The following is a 20,711-nucleotide window of genomic DNA, read 5'->3' on the forward strand; positions in this document are numbered from 1 at the left end:
TCCTGGGAGGAGGATGTGTTGTTAGTGCGATTCCCCGATTCCCCGGGGCTGGCCCTGAGAGAAGATTGAAGAGTGGCTTGTTTAAGTGGGAGGGGCAAATGCCAAGGAGGAGTGGGGAAGGGAGTCAGGAGGGGAAGGCACTCAGCACCTGGACTCAACCCTGCAGGGAAGCCTCCCTCCCCCGCCAGCCTGCACTCACCGCTCCTCAGCCAGAGCAGAGTCCCTCCCGGGAGATGGGGCCCCAAAGTTCTCAGGCACAGATGTAGGTAGTGCAGGAGGATGAGCCAGCTGCCCGGAAGTGGTCTTCCCAGAGGATACGGGTGAAGCCCCCATCATACCTGCCGCACAGGGTCCCTGTTCCCGGCGGCCGGCGAGGGATGCCAGCGTGCGTGGCTGTCACTGGTCACCATCACCAGCATGAGCCACCTGAGAAGTGTGCCGGGCCCTCCAACTTTTTCATGGCAGAACCTGTGGATAATAAAGTTGCTTGGGGGAATGGGTTGTGACCCATGGGAGGGAAAGTCCCTTGCTGGCTGGGCCTGGGGCAGTGACCTAGGCCAGGGATGGGCCCACGCAGAAGTTCTGGCAGTGGCACAAAGGTATCACTGGCCTCATGGCTCTACCTAAGCTAAAAAGATCCCCCTTACCTTTCCTAGTTTAAGACTTGGGGGTGCCCTCCCCACTGTGGCCCTGCATCAAACCCTGTGTTAGGTGGGCATAAGTGAGGCTACCAGGGCAAACCTGGTGTGGAGGGGAGACCGTGCAGAGGGGAGGGCAAGCCCTTGGGGCCACACCCCTAAATGACTTCTTGGAGCAGCGGGCCTAGCAGGGCCCAAACTGGGGAAGAAGGGACTGGCAGGGTTAGGCGTGAGCCCTAGGGAAGTGCCTCATGCAGTGACATGGGTGAGGCTGGGCTGGGGGCCCTGCTGGCCATGTCCTGGACTGGTGTCCTGTGACTCAGGCCTGCTCAGCATCTTGCCCTGGTCCCCCACCCAGAACAAGTCAAGCTACATTCTCAGTTTCACATTAGTCTTTTATTATAACTGTATTTAATGGGATCACTTTGCCAAAAGGAGAAGTCATTTCTTAAATCAGTATGAGTTACAGCATAAAGATGAATGAGAACAAAGCAATAGGATATAAATGGCACAACAGGATATTCCATAAGTCAAACGAATTGTGCCATCGTGAGACAAACTATTATGACAACTTTTACATCAAAGTGGTCTCAAGCCTGTTTACAGGAACTTTAGATTTCTTTTTAACACTATAAAAAGAGAGCTTTTGAAAGTAACATGGGGGGGTGGGGTGGGGTGGGGAAGCGGTTTTGGCCCATGAGAAGGAAGCTCGGCTTGCCAGGTGCCGTCCTTAATCCATCCCGGCCTCCTCTCCCTGTCCCACGGCCCCCCAGAGCCCCTGTTCTGTACACATGGGGGCGGGGACCGGTGTGCACCTGCAGGGGAGGGGGATGGAATGATGGAATGGCCTGGCCTCCACAGGACAGCCACTGGGAGGGCCTGCATCGCCCCTCCCCTGCTCCCCGCAACACTGGTTCTGTAACAGCCCCTGGAGGCAACTTCTTAAGGAAACAATAAAATGAAAACAAAAATAGTAAATTTAAGTCAACTCTGGCAGATTACCTATCTTTAGGAGACAACGTAACTGCCACTGAGTTTTGTATTTGTTCATCGTCTCTGACAAAGTGGAGGAGTCCTTCGTGTTAGCGGTGGGCAATCAGACCCGAAGGACTAACGAACTCTGTCAGATGCAGAGAAGGCAAAGCACAGGGAGGCCTCGGGTGTATTTTTAGTCACACTTATTCCGCAGTGGTATTACTTCTTACCAGATTGCAGTTAGAAGTGAGCATTTGCAGGAGATCACCTTTGGAAGAAGAATCCAGTATAATTAAATGTTTAAAGTGTTATAAGACCCCTTGGCATATACAAAAGGTAAGGCAAAGTCATAATGACTTTCTTTCTCTAATCTGTAGCTCTCATATGTAATGTACAGAGAGAAAATTTAACTCAAATTTCCAAACTGATCAGAGAGGAATGCATGAAACACAGACACACATATTAAAAAAGTGGATGACAGAATTCATCTAAGCTTTACAAATATAAAATCTATTTAACTGCTAATGATCAAAACATGAGAGGGTTCCACTGATTATATTTGTTAAAGAAAAATAAAAAGGTTTCATATATTCAGGATTTAAAAAAATGTGCAATGAAACAGAAGTACCTGATAAAATAATAAAAAAGGAACACATTCTTTTAATAGCACTGTAACTAATAAAAATGCAAACAATGCTCGACTATGAAAAATAACAAGTCACTTAAAATGACTGAGAGAGTAATACAATTCTCAAACCCCATGGATCTATGGAAAGTGGAGGGTGGCACTGCCCACGTCCCACTCCCCCTCGTGCCTCCTTCCTCGGAGGGGGGAGCAGCGCACTGGGGACCGCAGAAGCAACAGCTCTGAGGGACCCCGTCGCTTCCCGTGTAGCACAGACACAGAAGCACAGAACGGAGGACCTGCCCCTGGTGTGCTGGCGGGCCGGGGGTGTTCAGTGACTCGTAGACACCCAGCCGTCTGCGACTGCAGGGAGGTAGCCTAGAGCCTTGTCAGGGTGCTGGCTGTCTGGCAGCTCCCGTGTGCCCACTGACACTGGACTATCACGACTCTAGCTCTCAGGGCCAAGGAAATGCTCGAAACGAGCAGACGGCTGTCCGCCACTGCGAGGGGACAGCCAGCTCTGTGGCCCTTTCCAGCCACTGTCCTGGAGCCCTGGCGAGGACGGCTCTAGGCTTCTTACCTTAGAACCGAAAACACCAACAGCTCCCCAAACCAGGTCCGCGGAGAGAAAATAATGGCAACCCGGTGCAGCTGCAAGGGCACTCACTGCATGGGGACCTTGGGAGCATACAAAGTGTCTTCAAGGCGACACACAGTAACTTACTCAGTCACCCCCACAGGGGGCTGGGCAGACCACTCAGACAGGACGCTCATCAGCGTATCTTTGAGTGACCACGGAAGGCCCAACAACCCTGTTATCTGAGCGAAACCAGAGTTGTCATTCCTCTTCCAGCTCACGCCTTCAGAGATTTTCCTGCTAGAGGTTAAGAACAAATCTTAGAGCTACTTAGAACCCTCTCTGTAGTAGCTGACTCTCGAGTCATCGCTAGTTTTTGGAGAGCGAGAGCACGTGGGAAATGAGGTCATTATCACGTTTGTCTGTAGAGAGATACATGGTTAGCAGTGGGAAGGATGTACACGGTGTGTGTTCTTTCAAACTTAGCTTTTCGCTCGTGGGCATGACAGGTTCTGCTGCCCAGAGGCCTCGCCATCCTCAGAGCAGAGGCCCTAAGAGCCAGTCACCTCAGGGCAGGGGCACTGTGGCTCTCCTGTCAGAACTCCTGCTTGGGCACAGGAGAGGGGAAGTGTCCTCTATAGGGACTTCTCCTTAAGGAGACAAACAGCTCCTGTGATGCTTTCTGCCCATCGCGATTCCATAAGCTGCCTACGGAAAAGCGCAAATCCCCACCCTGTGCTGAAGCCCGGGGAGGCACAGCCATGCCAGACCTGGTCCTGCCCCGGCGGTGGTGCCTGGGACGCAGTGCACAACCGAACCCAGGCCCTGCAGCTCCTACACTTGGCTCCCAGCAAGGAAGGGCTGTGCAGAAATCCCACACCTTCCTGACATCTGGAATGTTCTGCGGGAAGCCCTGCTCCCCCAGAAGGGACTCCAGGTCTAGTTCCCTGTTACTGCTACTTTAAGGCCAATGGGAGATCCTGACTCTGGATGGGAATGAGTTTGGGTTTTTCCCTTTACTTCTCAATTGACAGGTGACAAATGTATTCTAGCGTCAAAGCTACAGAGGCTTTACCAGAAAACTGAGAGATGTTTATCCCACAAGTCAGGGTCACATTTACCAATTCAAGGAAGTAATATTGTTACAACTTTTGAAATCAGTGCAGCAAAGATTGGCTCAACGTGACCTTGCTTTCTGGTTGTGAAAGATCCTAAGAGGAGCAGTACAATTGTCTGAGGAGGGACAGTGATGGCCAGAGTCGATCTGGCCTGAGGTCTGGAAATGTACTCTTTAACAAATGAAAAAAATCTAACTCCCATCACACTGAAATAGGATTCCTAAGTTTAGACTCTGTTTCTAAAGATCGCTGTAACTTTCTGAAAGGTCAGTGATGGGTTTTTTCCAGGCCTGGAACCTACCAGTTCTAGTCCATTCTGTTGTATTTGGCTCTGCTGTATGGCTTCCCAAAGGAGGAATGAAAGACGCTGAGATACAGATTTCCAGAGAGAAAGCCTTCTTGATATCAATCGATTTTCCTACGCCTGATGCTCTGAGGGAGGGAAGATTTGAAACCAACTCTTCTTCCTTCTTCTAGTTATAATTAAAGGAGTTGCCACACCTAATTCTTAGTTGGGGAGAAGAGGACAGAGGAAAAGTGATTCTAATTGTGGTCTGGTCTTTTTTTTTGACAGTGAGCATGATCCTGGATACTTAACCCAGGTCCACCTCAGAGGAAGGGTGGGGTGGGATGAGGTAAGGGCCACGAAAGCCCTGTCTACGTTCTGGTGAACATCAGTCCGTGTGCTCTGTGGCCCCGTCTGCCTCTCTCTGGAGGGTTCCGATGGGCTGCGCTAGGGCCACAGGCCTGCTGGGAAGGAAGTGTTGGTTTCAGAGGGGTCTCCGCTGGGGGAGCCTCAGCCAGACCCTGGGGCTGCTGAGGGGGGTGGCCAGTCCCTACAAGGAAAGCCAAGGGCACTGTGGTCAGATGTCCAGGGGGCTCACAATGGTGAAGCCAGAGTCCTTGCTGTTGCTGCTGCTGTCCTCATCGGGGCTGGAGCTGGGATTGCTGGAGGAAGCTGAGGCTGGGCCCGTCAGTGGGTCAGAGAACACCAGAGGGGAGCGGGCCAGGGGCTCGCTTTTCCCAGAGGTGCTTCGGAGGGTGCGAAGAGGCTGAGCCTGGCCTGAGAAGGACCCCTTGGTGCTGCCCGTGTCGTCTTCTTTGGAGACCAGGATGAAGTCGTCTGCGCTCCCTCTGTCCGTGCGCCCCGGTGTTTCTGAAGAGGACTGTGAAGCAGAGTCAGAAGTAGAGGTGGATGAGAGAAGAATCCAGTGAAATGAGAGAACTAAGTAGTAGCCCTGGGAGCACTTCATGGAAGTTCAAGTCCCTGGCCCGATGCTCTTCCTTGGAAAGATGCAATGTTTGGCCAGGTACTTCCCAGTGGCGGGGGGCCAGCTCCCCTGAAGCTGGATGCTGGGTTCCCAGGGCAATAGAGTAAATCTCCTGCCTGATAAGTTGAGAGAGGCCAGCTCAAGAGACAGCCAGCAGGCTGCAGACAGACTCCCTGCCAGCTGCACGTGGCACCCTGCCGTGCGCATCACTCGTCTTCCTCGGGCTTTAATGTTCTCATCTGCGAAATGGGGATAAGGACAGCATCTGTGACCTAGCGTGTGGTCACCGTGCAGTGAGATCACGTGCATGGATGTGAATCACACAGAATTGGCTCCCTAATGTAAGCCCAGATCCGGAGCGGTTTTACTACCGGCTTAAAGAATAGCTTTAGGAGGGCCTAATGTATGTATCTCATAACCAGCTCATCCCGGGTATGCGCTTAGGGGCCCCCTGGGACAATGGTGGCAAACACAAAAACCAGGAATGGTTAAGTGCCAAGTATATGGCAAAAGGCAGAAAGGCAGAAGTGGTTTACTGACCACGCTTTTCCTTTCTTCTTAAGCAATTATGAGTAGCGTTTGTTTTTGACTAAAAATGCAGACATCTATGAACATGAGTAAGGGTTTTGGGTTAAGCCCAGAGAAGCCCCTGCCCGCCCTGACGTGAGGAAAGCTACAGCCTGACCAAGGATGTTTCAGAGCTGGCCAGGCGGAAGAAGTGCTGACATAAGCTGGTGTGGTGCCCACACCTGCTCGACCACCCACCTCGCCTACTCTCCCACAGCGTGGGTGGTGGCTGGGGTGGGGGTCTGAGGTCTGACGACATGTGCACAGTGCCGTGGCTGGAAGTGCCACCCGATCCTCTGGCCTCCAGACCAGTATGGCCTGGGCCACCGGTGGGCTGTGGGCAGAGCCTGGACAGGTAGCTGGCAACACTTCCAAGGGAAATCTGGGCTTGACTGACTGTGCTTTCTCTGAACTACATGTTCTTGGTGACATGCGGGTGGTGAGTAGCTAAATAATGGCTCAGGTGCCTCTACCCTCTGACCCTCTGTCCACCTTTAAGATATTTAATTGGGAGAACAGAAACAGAATTAGCCTTGAGATCACAGGGCTTGAGACAACAGGTCTTGAAGTTCCTCATCTCAAGGTTTAAAGCTGTTTCCATTCCATCAACACATTAACTCTTACAAAACTGAGGAGACACACAGATCCTGGCACTCTGGTAGAAGGGGATGTGATCATAGCTGGTACTAGGGCAGTTTGGGAGAGAAACACCGTCCATTGTGAGGTGTACCCAGTTGGACGGTGCCACCCTTGGAGAGGCTGGAAGGGACACGTGAGTGGGGCTTGTGCTCCCACGCATATATATGCACATGGGGTGCAGGGCCGGCTGGGCTGTGGGACCTCAGCTTCAACCTTCTACCTCCAAAGTGTGGACACTGTTCATGTGACCACTGTCCTGCACTGCAAACTGTGAAAACCTTGACCTCTCACCCCACGTAGGGTCTGTGGCTGGAACGCTGCTGGGCAGAGCTCATCTTAGTTTGAAAATAAAAAGAGCATGTACAGCAGGCCCTATTTTCAGAGTGACTACAGAAATACCACGACAACCCACTCTCCTTTGGCTTACAGTGAATACATTACAAGACTTTGAAGAGGAGAAATACGTTATAAAGCCTGTGACTGGAAGTAAAGATGAGGTTCCTGCCATCACTCTAATTATCTGGCACATTTCTGGGAAAGTAGTGAAGTCAAGTTACTAATCTTGGGTTACCCCCCTGCCTCCCATTCCCAGAAAAAATTATGGACTGACTCAGACAAAGCACGGCAGAGCTGGCAGGGCCTGACCTTCTTTTATTACCCCTCCTCACCTTTATATTACAGATCACAAAAGGAAGCCCATTTCAGAGGCCTGGTGGCCTGGCCATTGTCACAAAGCGAATTAAAAGATCTGGACTCTTCTGGACTCCTACCTAGAACTTTTTTCTAAACACAAAGATGCCTTCTTTCTGGATTTCCATAGCAGCCTTTGCTACTACCCGGTTCTGTTTATATCATTTACACAATCCTTTTTTTTTTTTTTTGCCAAACACAAGCATGTACTATACAATGGGAGGTTTCAACCCGTCAGTCCTGCCTAAAGCTGGCCAGGACCAGCACAATATACAGCCCCCGGACCCCGACCTGCTGTCCTCACCCTGCCTCATTTCTTACCTTGAGTTTAGGAACATGGTGGATGCAGGTGAGCCCAACTGTGGACTAGCTGTTCAAGAGAAGTGTGCTCTTTCTATGCTGATATAGAAGCACCCAGCCACAGGTGGATATTGAGTACTTAAAAGGTGGCTAGTGTGACGGAGGAACTGTATTTTTAACTTAAAGCCATTTAATCTTAATGAGTTTAAATTTAATTTTAGATAGACATCTGGCTAGTAGCTACTGTATTTAGACAATGCAGATATAGACCATACAAATAAAAATAGGGGCCCCAAGTACCAGTGAGGCACATGATGTGGGCTGGCTGACGAAAAGAATCTAGAGTCCTACAGGGTCCTGCCGTCTACTGCCATAGAGTTGAGTCAAGTTTACCAAAAAACTTCCAAACGAGTGTGTGAAGGACAGACTGGGAGGAAGGGGCAGAATGTGGCTCTTCCCATTCTACAGAATACAATTTTGCATCTGCCCTTTTCAGAGCTGGGGATAAGATCTGTGAGTCGAATGGAAAGAACAGTACTAACCAACATGCTGGCAGGGAGTGAGGCACGTGCATTTCCAAAAAGGAAAAGCCCTACTGAAGCTCCTGATGGGGAAGGGCACTGAGCCACCTGCCCCAAGGCGGTGAGCCTGACCCTCGGCATTGTCCTTTGCACGTACTTTCGTGCTAAACCAAGAAGCAAAGCTCATTCCCAACTTAGGAATGAGCTGTGGCACAACCCACCGCACACCAAGATGTGGTGATTACATCTCCAGAAAATGTCTCCGAAGCCCGCCTCACACTGTTGCCCCGGCCTCTGGCCCTCTAACTGGAAGCTCATCAGCGGGGGCCACATCCCATACCCTGAGCACCCTGAACACTTGGCAGAGCAGGCCCTCAGCTCACCTTTGGGAAGCAGGAGGGAAAACGCCTTCAGAACACCCACCTGGCCCACACGTTCCTGTCCAGAGCCAGCCCCCCTCTGCCACCCTGGCCCCACAGGGTAAGAAAGTAAGTCTGCCAGTTCCAAGCCCTGACAGTCGTCCCAAGGCTTGAGACACAGGTTCCTAAGGAAAGATGCTGGGCCAGGACTTCCAGCCTGCTGGTTCCTGTATGAATCTAGACCAGATCCTCGGGCACTGGGGCACAAGGCTCCAGACATTTGGCTCTCTATGCGACCTGTTGCTTCATCTGGGATTTCTCTTGCCTTTCCTCCCGTGAAGGCAAGAGGAGAGCACTGCTTCCCTAATTCTTCCTTCCTCAGATAAAACCTCTTTCAGGAGTACAGGGTTTTTTTTTTTGTTTGTTTTTATAAACTGCTAACATCCTTGGGGAAGAAGCCATGGCAGGAATGAGCAAAGAAGAAAAGCCCTGCTATTTTCCCTTTTCCCACTTTTCTTCTTTTCCACTTAACCCTACAGAGGAACAGAGATGCAGAGAAGGCAGCTGTGGGGTCTCTGGGCACAGGATGGGTTGACTGTGTTTTAGAAGCGCACACAGAGGCAGGTCTCTTGGATGCTGCACAGGAGTGTGGCCCTGCCAGAGCAAGGGCATATCCTATTTCGGGCCATCTACACCTCACGGCTGGCTCACCTTGAGTGTGCACATGGGTTCTGCTGGGGCAATGGCGGTAACAGGTAGGTTCTTACAAAATGAAAACTGGGAGTAACAATGGCAAAGTATAATCAAGAAGCTTTAAATTTAGCAAATTCATTAGTGCTTTTGAAAGGTCTTTTTCTGTAATATTTTTACACATTCAAATAAAAAAAATCATGTTAAATTTTAAAACAGCATTGTCAATTAAAAATAGTTGGGGGGTGAGCCTAAACTCAACAAAATTTGAATGAAGAAATGATTATTGAAAAACATCTGCTTAGGGAAGGAGAATTTGGAGGAACTAATCAAATTAAACTTGCAATGTTAATGCTCTATTCATGTGGCTAAAAATGCAGACTAAATGCTCTATGAAAACTTCTTTTTTTTTTTTTTTAACGTTTATTCATTTTTTGAGACAGAGAGAGACAGAGCATGAATGGGGGAAGGTCAGAGAGAGAGGGAGACACAGAATCTGAAACAGGCTCCAGGCTCCGAGCTGTCAGCACAGAGCCCGATGCGGGGCTCGAACTCATGGACCGCGAGATCATGACCTGAGCTGAAGTCGGACGCCCAACCGACTGAGCCACCCAGGCGCCCCGAAAACTTCTTTTTAAAGCTGAATGAAATTAACCACACAAGCCTCTCTCTCCTTGAAGAGTACTCTTCAAACTAAAAAAATTCCCATTCTAACATATCATTTTGGTTTTTTCATCACAAAAATAATTTGTAAGTATCTGGATGCTCGGTTTTGAGAGAGAGCCTTAGATGAGATTTTGCTAATGTTCATTTTTCAAGATGAAACTTTGTAAGCCATGAAACAGTGTATTATTAGGGATTTTTAGTCCTGTCAGAGAAAGTATAGTGAGGAAGCATGGTGGAGCTAGGAGCCTACTGGATTGGAACAGGAGTTCTGGAAACGTGATGCCTGTTGAGCCTATGCGCCTCTGAGGCCTTCATTTTCTCACTGGTAAAATAAGCAGACAGGACTAAGCACAAGAGGAATTTCTTGGATTCTTTCTCACTGGAAAATTCTATGTTCCTATGTCAGAATAAAGTATATACTATGTCGACACCTTGACAGCAGGGGTCAGCAAACTATGGCCCATAAGCCAAATCTGGTCCGTGGCCTGTTTTTGCATGGCTCTCAAGCTGAGAATCGCTTATACACTTTTAAAGGTTGTAAAAACAAAGAAACAAACACACCAAATACAAAAACAAATACATGACATAGACCACATGCGGCCTATAACTCCTAAAATATTCATGAGCTGATCCTTTACAGGAAGACTCCGCTGACCTCTCTCCCTTAGAGGATGGACGTTAATGAGAAGCCCTCCTCCACGAAGGCAAAAAAAAGGTCTAGCCAGCTGAAGTACACTCAGGAGAGCACTGGGAAAGAATGAACAGCACTTCCTGTGCTAATGGGGAATTGGGGCGTCAGCTAGAGGTAACCAATAGCTGAGGCAGAGATCTGGCTTTCTAATGTCACACAATGAGACTGGTAGGAGGTTCAGGCCAAAGCTGCTGCATACAGGCATGTAGGTTGTATACTGAACAACTCTGGGAGATAACAGCCTAATTGTTATCATTGTGAATGGCACCCCGTAGGGCACTAGGGTATGTAACTCGCACAGCTGTATACAGCACTTCTGGCTCAGGCGACCCGTGGTATTTGACAGCTGAACTTCACACACGGTAATTTGAAATGACTTTGGCAAAGTTTTCATTATTCCTTGCTTTGAAGAACTCTCGTGAATGTGCCCCCATCAAGTTCATGTGACACAGTTCATCAGAGCTCTTATACCTGCTTGGTGGCCCCAGGTGTTTGGTCGCTCTGGCCTTGGCCTTGGCCCTGGCCACTGGAGCAGTAGTGATCATCTGAGATGGTGATCTGCTCATTCTCCTCAGCTTCCAGCTGACTCTGGTTGAAACGCAGGGAACCTTTTAGAATGTCTTTGATCTATTTTTCAAAAAAGAAGAAAATAAATGAAAAAGGTGAATGAGTTTGTTTTGAAATGCTAGCTAAACCTCTAATACCTTTAAACTAGACTTATCATGGGCCATTTTTTAATAGGATGATGAATATATTACCACAAGAAAGGAATAACAGGAAAAAATCCAACTGTATCAAAGCCATGGACTTATTAATGACCAAGGAAAATTTCCGAGTCTTAATGGCCAGGCTCTCATGGGGTCAGACATGGGTGTCACATCCTGGGCAGTTATCTTAGAGCAGGAAGTGCCATTTGCCTACACACTCAGCCCCACTGAACGGCCCTTAGCTACTCAAGTGACTACACCCCAGCTGAACTGTTAATAACACAGGCAGACGGCTCTGAGAGCAGCGCGCTCTTTTCAATAACGCGTACGTTCCACTCAGCCCTCCAAGGGTTGGGTGAGTGTGGTCCTTGTGGGTCTGAGGCCTGCCGTGGGTGGCTTGTGCTCCGAGGACAGCATGTGTTTACGGGTAAACAAGTGAACATGCTGCCGGACCAGGCAACACCAGCTCTGGGTGAGGAACCAACTGAATGGCTTTGGTACGAGGAAGAAGCAAGGGTGAGAGTGGAAAAGTAGCTTGGGCTACAAGCCAGTCAGACATAATCACTCGCGGGAGCACGAGGCGTAAAAAGGTGGCGGTTCAGGATGGGCTCTGTCTGGGAGAAAATGAGGGGCTGGGGGGATGTTGGCTCTAATACGTGCATGGTCCACCCTCCACAGGATACCCTCCCCAACAAGCACTGAAAGATGGCCAGCGGGACACAAAGTCAGATCAATGGACATACCTGTTTTAATCCTGCCAGAGAAACCAGAATTTGATCTTCTTTTTCCAAATCTTCTTGTAATATCACATCTTGAATATTTACTGAAAATAGAAGAATGACATTTTATAACTAATGCCCTGAGTATAACTTATCTGCTGCCACATCATTACTTGCTTGGAAATGTTTCTGTCCAATCTCGTAGTAAGTATTTCCACCAAGGACGCTCTGCCAAAGTGCAGATGAGGCAGGTGTGGGGGAGAGCAGAGGGGAGCACCGAGCCCGGTGAGCACAGCCTTCCCACCGACGAGACACAAATGTGTTCTTATGATGACAAATGTGTCTTCACTTCTGCAGAGAGACCAGGGCACCTCCTGCTAACCTACAATGTGAACAGTCTAGAGCATTCATCCAGCCTCTGGGAGGAAGCGTTTCATTCTGAGCTTCCTACACCGCCTCATGGTTCCATTGGGTTAACTCACCTCTGTCTCTGAAGACCAGGTCCTCCCAGGTGACTGAAGTCAGTAAAGACACTGTCTTTGAAGATTTAAACAGTAAAGCATGTTGTAAACTCAACAAAATGGTAAGAATAAAAGAACAAACTCACGGCACCACAGGTTGCCATCGGACATCACTGCCTATGGAGTCTGCCTGACTTCACCAGGGGTCTTCACAGGAGCTACTTCTCTATGTCCTCTAGGAGGCTCACCCTCCGTGTGAGAAGTCCTTCACCCAGGCCCGATCGGGGGGATCCAGCAAGTCAGCCGTGACCGCCAGGCTCAGCATCGCACTGAGCTGCACGGTCAACATGCAGCGGGCCTCGGGGCTCCCCCACGACACGCCTAAGGGATGCACACGGCCCTGTTGCTGGTGGGCCTGACTGAGCCGGGGTTCTCAGGAGAGCTCAGGGGAGGAGGAAGAGCCCCCCCACACCTTCCCCCCGACCAGGGCTAGGCAGGAGAATGTGTGGGGTGAAGGGCAACTAAAACACACTTTAAAGAGGATACCAATATGCACACCAATCGGAGAATCATGACAATAAGTAGGCTTACCCTCCACTAACATCTCCTTGCTTATTTTGTGGCCTTAAATCACACCTACTTATATGCACGGGTCTACAAGGCCCATGCTTAGTCACTCACTCAGTAGAGCGGTCTCAGTCTCGACTCGAGACTCCTCAGTTGTATGCCTGGCCCCCTACGGCCACCAGAGCTGTGTATCACTCCCTGCCGGCCCGCCCCTGCCCCACTGCTAGCGGAGGCAGGGCCGGCACACTGCTCTCTTGGCCCTGGGGGGCTGGGCCCACATCCGTGCAGACCAGCTCTTCCTCACTGTTCAACTCGGGTCCCATGATGCCTCTTCAGAGCAACCTTCCTGCCCATCCAAACTAAGGGAGCCCGGGTCACAGAGCCTCTGGGCGCTGCCACATCATCTCTTTTCCTGTACTTTCACGAAGCACCTGTCACCATCTGGCATTCTCACATGCATTTGCTGGCGTGTCTATTGTCCACCTCCCCCAACGGAATACAAGCCCCAAGACTGTCTTGTTCAGGGCTATCCTCTCGGCCCTTGGCATGAGACCTACCTTTCAGGTACAGTGTAAGTCCTGACTGACTGAACAAACATGGGAAAACACTCTTGGAACTTGCATTTCAAAACACTGCTATGCTAAATATTTCCAAAAATATTTCCAGTTAAGGGAAAAGGCAATGACTGATACCGTCAACATGGGCCCAGCCTGACAGTCTGTTAGAATCTTCAATAGGAATAACTCTCTAACCCATGCTGACAAGTCCTCTCACACACCGCAGCAGAAAAACAGCAGCTTTTATTTATGCAGAAAACGTGACTGTAGTTTCTGGCTCATATAAAGGCCTGCTTCAAAACAAGAAAGCAAGATGAATGGGAATGGAATAATAGATATAATTAGACAGTGAATGTTTCTGGTTTCCTTAAAAGCCTGTAACAATTTGTTCTCTCTCAACAGAAAAACAACGCAGAATCCACTCCACAAGACATCAACGACAACCAACGGCAGGAAGCTGACAAGAAGCAGTTATGTAGGTCTGTCAGGGGATTGAATATGGTCACTTCTGTTTTTACGAATGCCATGGTTTTCAGGCAGAGGTCTCAGGGTCTGCGGGCTGCACGTAGCAGCTGCGTAGTTTGGTGGGGCGGTGAGCTCTGCACACTGAGCCGCAGTGTGGGGCAGATGTCCCAGCTCCTGCTGTGCAAGCAGGGGCAGCAGGGGAGTAACTCCGGGGCCCTGGGAGGAAGCTCAGCCAATGGATGCAGGGATATCTGGACATCTGGAAGAAGCACGGGAGGCTTCTTGGAGAGGAGGCCACTGGAGGCCGGATCAGGGGACCATGATAAGAGGAAACGTGCAGAAAGCAAATGTGATGTATCCTGCTGCCCCAGCTCGATCTTCAGCTCCTGCCTGCCCCTTTGACTGTCTTCTGTGGAACATATCCTGAATCAAAAGGTTTGGCCAAAATGCCCGGCTCCTGCCTCCAGTGTAATGTGGGGCCCATGGTCAGCGGCAACACAGCCGAAGGCCTTTAGGGTCATAGGCTACAGGCTAGCAGGGCAATCAGTCAATGGCTCCAGTGGGGACAGAGGCCGGTAACTATGCAGGAACAGATATCTCCTTAGAGGCGAGCAAAGACCCAGAGGGCACCCAGAGATCCTTCCTCAAAGACCAAAGAGACACGTGAGCCATCCTAGAGCCCTGACATCATCCTGGCAGGGAGAAGATACAAAGCGGAGACACTCTAACTGGGGGCATTTGTTCAGCTGAGATGGCTAACTTGTAAGAGACAAAGTTGCCTTTAAGTGGCAGACTTAAGCCTTGGACTCTGCCACTGGTGGGAACGGACCTCCAGAGTGAGGTTTCTGTACCCCCGAGTTTAAATATATGATCTATCACCCCAGTACAGAAGTAGAGGTATCTACCTGACATCTTACAAAATCATACTGGCCATATTGCCTGAAAATCTCAAGAGGCAAGTCCTCCCAATGTGCCCTCCTGGACGCCACAAACCCATACAACTGCGTGGTGGTGGTGTTCGCAGTGGGCAGGCTGAAGAGGGGAGTGGCGGTGAAGGTGGAAGAGGACAGGCCCCTTGTTTTTCATTGCAGGTCTAAGTGGCAATGATGCCCCATGATCTAAAGGCCACTCTATCCCATGTGCTCTTGCTTGCTTAAAAGCAGGAACAGCCAACAAGCCTAGGTGCCCCCTACGGTACCATCTCCTGGGTCTAGAGGTGGCAGAGCTGTGTGTGGGCCACCCCCCCAGCCCCACCCTCTACTCCTTCCTCACCAAGATCCTCACCAGATCACACCCAGGGCAGCACCCTGCGCCCCTTCCCTCACAGCCGAGGTGGGTCATGTGACACAGCTTTGGCCAATGAGGTGTAAGTCCCCAGATGGAGCTTCTGGGAATCTCCTCATTGGGTCTGACTCAGTCTGTGGCTTTTGGGCCTTTACTCTTCCCACTTTCCCTGCTGAAATGCTGGCAGGAGCTCCACAAGTCAGCTTGCAAGGACTGTGGGCGATGAACCAGAGGAAGCCTGGGGCCCTGGGCACATCACGGAGTTGCTACACCTGTTTGGACTGCCCACCTCTGGGCTTCTTTTAGTTATGAAAAAAATAGTAATAACCTCCTGATGTGTTTATTCTACTGCTTTTGGGATTATGTTATTAGCAGCTCTATTAGTCTCAAGGTACTACAGACTGGGTGGTTTAAAACAACAGAGATTTGGGGCGCCTGGGTGGCTTAGTCGGTTGAGCATCCGACTTCGGCTCAGGTCATGATCTCACGGTCTGTGGGTTCGAGCCCCGCTTCAGGCTCTCTGCTGAAACTCAGAGCCCGGAGCCTGCTTCGGATTCTGTGTCTCCCTCTCTCTCTGCCCCTCCCCCACTCTCTGTCTCTCAAAAATAAATAAATGTAAAAAAATTTTTTTTTAAACAACAGAAATTTATTCTCAGTTCTGAAAGCTGTAAGTCCGGGGTCAAGGTGTCGGCAGGGCCGTGTCCCCTGGAAGTTCTAGGGAAGCACTCTTCTTTGCCTCTGGAGGTTGTTTGCAATCCTTGGCATCCCTTGGCTTTGTCTCCATCATTACATGGCATTCTCTCTGTATGTTTGTGTTCAAAATCCCCTCTTTTAATAAGGACACCAGTCACTGGATTAATCAAGTCTTACCTCATCTCAACGTAATTATATCTTGTAAAGACCCTATTTACCAAAAGGTCACATTCACAAGTTCCAGATGGACACGGAATGGGGAGGAAACACTATTCGACCTGGTACGGCAGCTAAACTCTTCCCTGTTACACAGAATATGAGCCGTCCAGTTCCTTTACTGAAAGGGGGCCGAGACAGCCCCACCAATCCTCTCCTGCGCGCAGAGTACAACTTCAAGTTCCAGGCTGGCTCTGGCCTGCTGTGCAGTGAGGCGAGCCAAGGGCACTCCCAGGGTGGGAGAAGAGCCCAGAGCCTTACTATCTTCAGCAGCATACCCTTTTCCCAGAAACTTTTCAGCCTTATTTTTTTTGGACAGGATCAAAGATCACCTTTTAGAATCTGATGAAAACCAAAACCTTCTGCCCTGAAAACCCACACATGTATATAATGTTCATTTAATTTTAAGGATTAACCTCTGCTATAAAACCTCACTATAATTTAATTTTTTCATTTAATTTTCATGATAAGCCTCTGCTATAAAACCTCACTAGTCTCACTTTAAGGAATCCAGGGCACAGAAATCCAAATTAAAACAAAGGGCACCTCTGGAGACTTAAAATTTTTGAATGCAGGAATTTTGATTTTACTAACAACAAAGTACCGGCCATGTCAATCCTTTGCCGCATTAGTTCAACTATACATTGATTTAAGGTAGCATTTATGAGCATCTACATGCAAAAATGGAAAAACATAATGATGTTTTCCTCATGCTTTAAAATAGTAAAATAGTAAAATAGTAACGCAGTAATAGTAAAATAGTAAAATAGTAACGCACATTTTTCCTTATCGCAAGAGGCAGAATAAGTGATGAGATAAAGGCTCTTTCTTTTTGCTTCTGTGTAGAAGGAAGTTTATGTTCTTTGCAATCTCCTTCTACTTAAGTTTTATAAAGTATAAATGCTGGAGCACTGAAACTAAAGGGGGAAAATCTCACATAACTACTTCTGTGAAAATTACCCAAAAATCTCATCAACGTAAGAGTTCCACGGTGACTCCACTGTATCTAAAGAGATGTCAACGTCACAGAAATAGATCTCTGACTGTAACAGGAGTGGAAGTGGCACACAAACTACTTTTTCAATTTCTTAAAAACCCTTTGTCTTCACTGCTAGAATAAACGTGTTTTCATTTGAACGGCTGGGACAAAAGGTAACGTAAGCTCATTAAGAAGGGGAGTGGAAAGGGGACAAGACAGAACAATATCTATCTACAGTGGAGGTGGAACTTAGCTTCCTTATGCCGGAGGGTAATATCAGAACTTTTCTCAAAGGATTACGATGAAGAGTAAATACATTAGCACAGTGTGTTGCCCACTGTAGAAGCTCAGGACAGTGTTCATTTCGACATGGCCACGTTACCTCCTCTGACTATCCCAACAATCATTCTAGATGAGGACTGTCATCCTATTACAGAAAAGGGAGCCAAGCTTAGCAATCCCCAGTCCATTATCTGAGGTCTCATGACAGGGAAGTGTACAGCAAGGACCAGATTCTACGTCATCTGGACTCCTCAGCTCCCCCACACTTCCATACACGGCACTGATGGAAGGGCCAGAGAGAGATATGAAGAGGCATAGGAGGGGGTCTTGCCACTGACTTGATTGCCTTCTGATGTCAGTGCCCTTTATTTGGCGGTGGAACTGACCTAAGTGAGGTCAGCCGGCAGGACAGGAAGTCACCTACATGCAAAACAGACTGCTGTATCATTTCTGTCAGAACTTTCTGGAGCACTGGTCCTAGCATTAAACACCTTGAACTTTGATGACCTTAGGCAGAGATCTGTGTAAATCCATTGGTAATGGGGGCAATACCTATCTCAGAGGGTTGCTGGAGAGATTAGTTACATGGGATAACCAATATGGTCCACTTCAAACACATTGCTCACTATTACTATTATTGGTTAGTATGTTTCCCTTTTCCATTACCTTAAATACCCATATAAGTGGATTCTGTTCTTTGTGGCTCTCTCATCTCTGATAGAGATTTAGCCAACTTGACCTCAGACAATCTCATAGAAAGGACTGTCCAGACTCTAGGAAATATGCAGGCTGTTACAAAATAGAGGGGTCACATGTAGGGTTGATCTAGGGTCACATGTGTGCTCAGAGTGGTAGTGGTTTAAGAGGTGGTGATGGGTCAAGGAGGGGGGCGGACCTGTAATTTGTCACTACTGGGTTTGGCTGCACTGCTGACAAAGGAATTTCTGCTCACACAGTGTGTGCCATGGTTGTCCACATCTTGGGAGAAGGCGGGTTTAGTAGAAGACTACAGGTGTCAAATTCATCCTTTAACAGATCATTTGCATTTGCATGTCTCTGCAGATGCCATTCCCCTTCTAGAAAACCCTCCCAGTCTCCTTACAACAACACACCTTCCTTTTTCTTCAAAGTCCACCTTAAAACTGTGTTTAAGCATTGGCTGCCTATTAACAGTCTTCCCTCTGCAAGCATCCAGTTGTTAGACTCTCCCTTGCTTCATCTTTTACTCTTGGAACTGTAATCTTAAACTAGGCTCAGAGGCTAAAAGTCTTCTGAAACTGCACAGTTCTATGTGGCGAATCCTGGATGCAAGGTCCTTTGGTTCCCAATATGGTAGTCTGTTCACTATATCTGTATTACTTTAGGACCCCATGGGTCCCTGCCCATGTTTGTGAAATCACTGGTGCCCTGGGAGGACCGTGGTTTCATGTGAAGCTGTGTGTCACTTTAGGTATTTCTAACGAGGTATACTCTCCTTGGCTTGCTCTCTCTCCCTACTTTGAAGCTTTACACACGTCTTCCATTGAGCGCTGAGCTCAATTTTAGAATACCACTCCTCCACTTCACCCTACCCCAATCTACTTCTCCCAGGACCTATTTTTACATCAGAAAGCAGGTACTTCATAAATATTGGCTGAATGAACAATACAGGGCTTTCCTGCCAGCAAGCGAGCTGATTTTTATGTTCTGAGGAATAGACGTAGGTGAGCTATTTCTCAGGTGAAGAATTAAGGGATACGAACATAAACAACCAGATCTCAGACTGAGAAATGGTAGGGGCAGATGAAGGGAAATAGCTTTCACTGAGGATTTCTTAAGAGCTAAGGAAGGCACTTCATGCTCAATATTTTCTTAAAAAAACAAAAGCAGACCGCACAGAAAATATAATCAAGGGTCCTATTTTGCATCGAGATGTCAGAATGAGTGAAGACCCTAAACTCAGCACTGGGAGAGGAGCATTTAGTTAGGAAAATCCAAGGGTAAGACTAGGCAAATATGTGTCCTGCATTTAACATTAGTTTTTGGTGACAGCAAATAGTTCTCAAGTAAACAGAGTACTTGGCAGAGTTAGAAATCTTTACTCATCTCTACCACCTGGCATATTATTCTCTTAGGATTTACCACCCTGCCAGCCAGGGAATGTCATGGAAGTATGACTCCTCACAGCAAAATCTATCCTATTCATGATATGGGGCACCCCATATCTGAGGGTCAACCAGAAAAAACACTTTACATATATTTTTAAACTTAAAAGGTCTCTAAGCTCTAGTAATGGTTAGATGCCTTTTCCAGAAGACGTGCTTCTAAAAATAAAAGCAGAAACACGGCCAGGACTAAAAGGAAATTTCCTTTACTAAAAGGAAATACCCTAGGGTTCTGCCATTGGACCCTCTCATTTGGAAGCAATGAGAGAGGAGGGCAGTTTGACCAAGATTGTCCTCAAATCACATCATTTAGTCAAATAAGATCCCGTGAACTAGGTTTAAGACGGAAATACTTTTTTTGGTGAATTTGAGGCCATGAAAGTTTTCCTGACAGGAGGAAAGTCAGTAGTCAAAGGTGAGTGCTACTACTCAGTAGGGATTTAAACGTGGCCCAAGGCAATGAACATTAGCCTTCTTAACTTGGGTTTCACTTTCCCTGCTCACAAGCTCTATGCTTAGTGTGAGATGCTTATGGTGGCCACAGAGTCCTTGAGCTTTCAAGCAATCAGCAGCAAGCCTGTTTCCACAAGACAGGGTGGACAAGTCTTTTGCCTGTTGGGTCATTAGCTGGAGACGGCTGGGATTGGAGGACAGAGAGGCAGCCTGGTATGGAGGGCTGCGAATGGGCTATGCAGTCAGACAGTTTGAGAAAGATGAAGGATTTGGAAACTGTATTTTTAAAAAGACAGAGAAGGAAAGATATTCAGTGTGGGTTCCTCCTGTGGAAAAACACATGAGAAAATGGGAGACAGCCAGCAAGTGGAAAGCAAAATGATGGAAGATGGGACAGTCTATACTGAAGCCATGGGATCAGAGTTGTGGTATCTTAGCCTGGGAAAGGGTAAGACAGTGTATAGTTTGCAGAGTTTTTCTAAATAGGCACAGGGTTGGTACAAGTTAGATTTTGACCAACTGTTCCAAGTCTTGTGATAATAAAATTGGAGTGGGGGGTGTGGGGGGTGGGAAGAGCCTTTCACTACTAGAGTAGAACAAGCTCAAAGAGACTAAAAAGAGAACTGAATTTCACATGATTGAAAGCTACAAGAGAATACCAGGGGAGGCTGTGTGCTGTCTGCCCACAGAATTTAGCTGTACATGTGCCTGAAGGGTGGAGTTATGAATACATCAATAGGATTATGAATATATTAATTTAATTCTGCCCACATAATTTTAAGTTCTTTTGCTCTTTGCTGCTTGAAGACTTTCATGGGCCAATAACATCCGGTCATCTGGGGGCTGTTAGAAATGCT

The 20,711-nt window shown here is 48.2% G+C and overlaps 1 protein-coding gene across 5 annotated transcripts in view; it reads right to left on the reverse strand.

The window, feature by feature from the left end:
• Positions 1–1,019: 1,019 nt before the first annotated feature.
• Positions 1,020–20,711, reverse strand: part of TBC1D5 (TBC1 domain family member 5) — a 533,625-nt gene continuing 513,933 nt past the window's right edge. For all 5 annotated transcript variants that reach the window (XM_049629846.1, XM_049629847.1, XM_049629845.1 and 2 more), the window contains 3 exons: positions 11,778–11,857; positions 10,799–10,954; positions 1,020–5,099 (listed from right to left, as the gene is read on the reverse strand). In XM_049629846.1, coding sequence (XP_049485803.1) covers positions 4,797–5,099; positions 10,799–10,954; positions 11,778–11,857 — 539 coding nt within the window. In that variant the 3' untranslated portion in view covers positions 1,020–4,796. The remainder of the gene's footprint in view (positions 5,100–10,798; positions 10,955–11,777; positions 11,858–20,711) is intronic.

The sequence above is a fragment of the Panthera uncia genome, chromosome C2, assembly GCF_023721935.1.
Source record: "Panthera uncia isolate 11264 chromosome C2, Puncia_PCG_1.0, whole genome shotgun sequence".
NCBI classification, from domain to species: Eukaryota; Metazoa; Chordata; class Mammalia; order Carnivora; family Felidae; genus Panthera; species Panthera uncia.